The sequence below is a fragment of the Mercurialis annua genome, linkage group LG8 (genome assembly GCF_937616625.2).
Source record: "Mercurialis annua linkage group LG8, ddMerAnnu1.2, whole genome shotgun sequence".
NCBI classification, from domain to species: domain Eukaryota; kingdom Viridiplantae; phylum Streptophyta; class Magnoliopsida; order Malpighiales; family Euphorbiaceae; genus Mercurialis; species Mercurialis annua.
The window spans coordinates 2,050,103-2,054,416 of record NC_065577.1 but is presented as its reverse complement, the minus strand read 5'-3'; the positions used below and the strand labels follow the sequence as shown (position 1 = coordinate 2,054,416).

At 27.3% G+C, this 4,314-nt stretch overlaps 1 protein-coding gene across 1 annotated transcript; it reads right to left on the bottom strand.

Annotated features, from left to right (window-relative positions):
* Positions 1–1,322: 1,322 nt before the first annotated feature.
* On the bottom strand, positions 1,323–3,439 carry LOC126660896 (protein SOB FIVE-LIKE 5-like). Its single transcript, XM_050354602.2, has 4 exons — positions 2,847–3,439; positions 2,669–2,754; positions 2,512–2,582; positions 1,323–1,639 (listed from the first exon to the last, which is right to left on the bottom strand). The coding sequence occupies exons 1-4, from the start codon at positions 3,300–3,302 to the stop codon at positions 1,614–1,616; spliced, it is 639 nt and encodes a 212-aa protein (XP_050210559.1). The 5' UTR covers positions 3,303–3,439; the 3' UTR covers positions 1,323–1,613.
* Positions 3,440–4,314: the final 875 nt, after the last annotated feature.

Sequence of the window (4,314 nt, the reverse complement as noted above, 5' to 3'; positions counted from 1 at the left end):
ATGTGAAAGTTCAGGGATCAGATAAAATCAAATGAAAATTCAAAGACCGGATAAATAAAAAAATTAAAAAAAACAGATACAACCAAATAAAAATTCAAGGATCAAATAGATAAAATTCTTCAGATTGAGAGACCTTAAAATAGGTTAATTCTCTCTCAAATTTATAGAATTCTCTTTTTGGATATATTTTACTAAATGTCATTTTCCTTTCATGATTTAGTCAATAATGGATGTCTTTTTCTTCTTTAAATATTTAACATGGGTTTTAATCTATTGCTTAATTTCTTCTTAGGCATGCAATTTGACAATATTATAGCTAATTGCTTGCTGGCTAGCATCAATTTTTGTAATTTTTGAATTTTTGTTGTTGTTTTGATTATTCAATTTTTAAATTTTTGATTTGAGGGAGTAGTTGGCAAGTTTGAGACTTTATTGGAGATTAATAACATTTGATCAATAGACCTGATTTTGCTTGCATTAAGGAGAGAGGGGGGCAGGGTATGGGAAATTATGAAATGTGTAGTATTGGAATTGACAATCTTAATTGATTATGACAAGCATGATATAGCTAGCAAGAGTTTGGAACATAGAATGGACCACAATGTCTCATTTCATATAATAAAACCATCCATGTCCTAATGCAAATTAAGTCCCTCAATTTTTTATACAAATTTTCCTATAAATATCCAAAGCATGAAACAAAAATGTACTATTAGGTTGTCATTTCTTGCAATGATCAATTTAGTGCTTCATGTGAAGAATATATTGATATATATAATAATAATAATTTATGTACTAAGCTTATAGATACACATGTATGTATTATTATTTAGGATTGGATACAACTAGCTAAAATTATAAGTTACAAGCCTATTCATTCAAAAGGAGCAAACAAAATTAGCATTTTTTTGGTGAGTAGACCTTTAAATTAAATAATCAATTATAGCTAAAAGACACTTATCAATGGCTAAAATTGACGAAATTAAATAGTTTGGCTAGAATTGAAAAAAAAAGTTGGAAAAATTGATATTTTTAAATGATAATCTTAAATTATAATGTATTTTGTAGTTTCAGTAAGAATTTTTAATTTTTACAAGTCGAATTGTCAATTGAAAATCTGATCTATCTTTGCTAATGTGGACATATATACATGTGACTTTTGTTTTTGGATTCTGATTTTTCACATCAATATCGATTGATTTGATTTTAGTTGGCAATTTGATTTTTAAAATGAAAAAAAAAAGTATTTTAAATTGTAAATAAAAACTTAATGATGAAATTATAATTTTATTATATCTATGCCTTTATTTTAATGAGATATATAAAAGAAAAGAATGGGGCTCTATTGAAAAAACAAACACATATAGCCCATTTGTACACACAAAAATTACCAACTTAACAAGACAAAATAAATTTTTGAGAAAAAGAAATTTATTTTCATCTTTTGCTCTCAAGTTGCTTCCCATTGCATTGACAAGGAAAAAAGAAAATTTAAAAGAAAACAAAAGAAAAAACAACATCTTTTATGAGATAATCCTTCAATTTCTTTTTTTCTTTTTGTTGAAAAGTTGACACCATTTTTGTTTTTGAGCAACAAGTTGATGCACATATCTTCATGCTCTAATTCCCTTAAAACCATCTGCAAACAATGAATTTTTCACTCAATACATATTTATCCATCTTTTAAAAAAATTACTCAATTATAAATGAACTCAAGAAATTGCATATGTATTTTAAAGACTAAATTATCAAAAATATAATTCAATTTTTTTGACTTTTTCCGTTTATTTCATATTTTCAAAATTATCTATTTTACTCATTTTCTGAATTTCAGTTTCAACTGTACTCATTTTGTTAAATTTGAATTTATCTACTCTGAAAAATGTTCAATGTGTCCTTCATATTTGACATTTAGTCTAAATAAACTTTAATGATTTTAAAAATTACTAAAAATTGAGAATATGAATTAAATATGAAAGACACTTGAATTTTTTCCAAGTGGGAAAAATTTCAATTTTAAAAATTGGGTAAAATTAAAACTGAAAATTGAAAAACAAGTTTAAATTGACGATTTTAAAAGTTTGGGATTTAAACAAAAAAATCGAAAAGACGGGGTATTTTTTTGGTTGATTAAACCTATTTTAAAAACGTGAATATTTTTCTAGGTTCAACTGCTTTAAGACATCGCGAATTTTAACTTCTCTAGCAATTTTCACAAAAAATTTCAGTTTTGACAATTCAAAACAATCTCTATTCTTTTTCAATTCGAAACACCAAGTAATTTTTTGTTCAATGATGATGTGGACACCGGAATATACATTATTCTGACGTCCACGTCAACAAATTTTAACAAAAAATTATTCGGTATTTCGAATTATAAAAATCGACATTGCCGAAATTAAAAATTCATGTAAAAACTGACAAAGACGATAAAGTTCGTTTTTTCTAAAGCAATTAAGCCTTTCTCAAATATAAAGAGAACAAAATCCATGAAATTATAGAAGTACTCACTGGTTATTAAATTTGTTTCCAGATACAGAAGGCTGTACATAACCAAAATGATCTTGATATGCAGATCTCCCCTGCAAAATTAGTTAATTATTAATTAACCAAAACTCTACTTCAAATATAAACAAAAATTATAACAAAAATTAACCAAATTAAATACCTGAAAATGAGTAGCAGAAAACCTTGTGAATAGTCTAACATACTCTCCATTGAAGCTTGATTATTATTGGCAATACCAAAGCTAGTCTGCAATGTAATTAATTAATAAAATTAATAACAACAACCCAAAAAAAAAATTACATAAAAGAAAAAAATGTATAATTAATAAATTAATTAACCTTGGATAAGTTAAATGCAGGAGAGCTAGCAGTATCATCAAGAAAAGAATTAGAATTAGGTAATTCTTTTCCTGTTTTTGAGCTTCTTTTATTATTATTACCAATATTACCACCATGGTTGATCAATAATGAAGCAGAAGAATCTTTAAATGCAGGATAAAAATGTCCATTATCATAATTAAAATAGCTCTCATCTTCATTAAAATGTGGAGGTCCTGAAGATGCATCAGACACCATTGATAAATCTTCATCTTCTTCTTCAACAATATTTTCTTGATCTTGTTCTTGATTTTCTTGAGTATTATTTTCTTGGTAAATTTGCTTGCCATTGTTTTTTTTATGGCCTCTTGATCTTGCATTATTTGCAGCTGCACTTGGAGAAAGAAAAGATTGCTCTAAATAAAGTGTCCAGCCTGACTCACATCCACTACTACATTCTGATGAATCAAAATTCATTTTTTTTCTTTTTTTAGCAAGAAATGGTAGCAAGAAAATTGAAGAAAAAATATAAAGAAAAGGAAGAAGTTGGGTTTTGAGTGTAGTAGTGTGAGTGTGTCAAAAGTTTTGGTGTTTTTATAAGACAATTTAAATAAGAGTTGTAATAAAAAAATATTAAAATCCTCAAGACGCATATAATTGATAAAACACTATAATTTAAGTGAGACAGTGAATTCAAACTATACTCATGTATGAAGCCGTTTTATATTTGAAGTCAGAGTTTTATCTATCCGGTTCAAATGAGAATTAATCTTAGCTATGTCGACAGATTCAAAAATGTCGTTTTATAATCAAATTCCGTCTATAACACGTCATAATAAAATACATTTGAGCGAACTGCGATTCGGAGAGCGGTTAGCTTTTATTATGGGAAAAGAGTAAAGAAAATCAAGGAAGAATCCTTGTGTAGAGTCTCCTAATTGAGGCAATCTATGGGAATGTAATGAAGAATTGCCAGTTGGGTTTTGGGTTATAGCAGTGGATGCATGTAAGTTAAAGAAAATAAATGAATTAAAAGAAAAGCCACAACCCCTTCACATGTTAGCCAGCTAGGCACTGTGTACCCTCTTAACTAAACAAGGTACAACTCCATTTTCCCTTCTGCATAAATGCCTATATACCTCTCTCTTTTATCCATATCGGCCCGTCAAAAAAAAAAAACAAAAAAAAATTAATGATTAAATGCGTTCGTCTATTTTTTTACTTTTACCGAACATATACAAGATAACATTTCTAATATATGACGTATATATAAATATATACAGTGTTTACACATGCCATTTACATTTACCACGTCGTATACGTTGAAGTGTACATTCCAAATGTCGTTTATATTTAATAAAACTAAAAAAACACGACCAACGATTTATTTCTCCTAATTTTAGTATTTCTAGCCCTAAACCTGCATAGAATTTTGGCATTCGTCATTGTATGCTTTTATCAATTTTTTTTAAGTTAGTGAAAATTAGTT

Coding starts and splice junctions, on each gene's coding strand:
- LOC126660896 (XM_050354602.2), bottom strand. CDS start 3,302: ATGAATTTTGATTCATCAGAATGTAGTAGTGGATGTGAGTCAGGCTGG. Junction 2,755..2,846: donor CTGCATTTAACTTATCCAAG/GTTAATTAATTT, acceptor ATTACATTGCAG/ACTAGCTTTGGTATTGCCAA. Junction 2,583..2,668: donor TTTCTGCTACTCATTTTCAG/GTATTTAATTTG, acceptor CTAATTTTGCAG/GGGAGATCTGCATATCAAGA.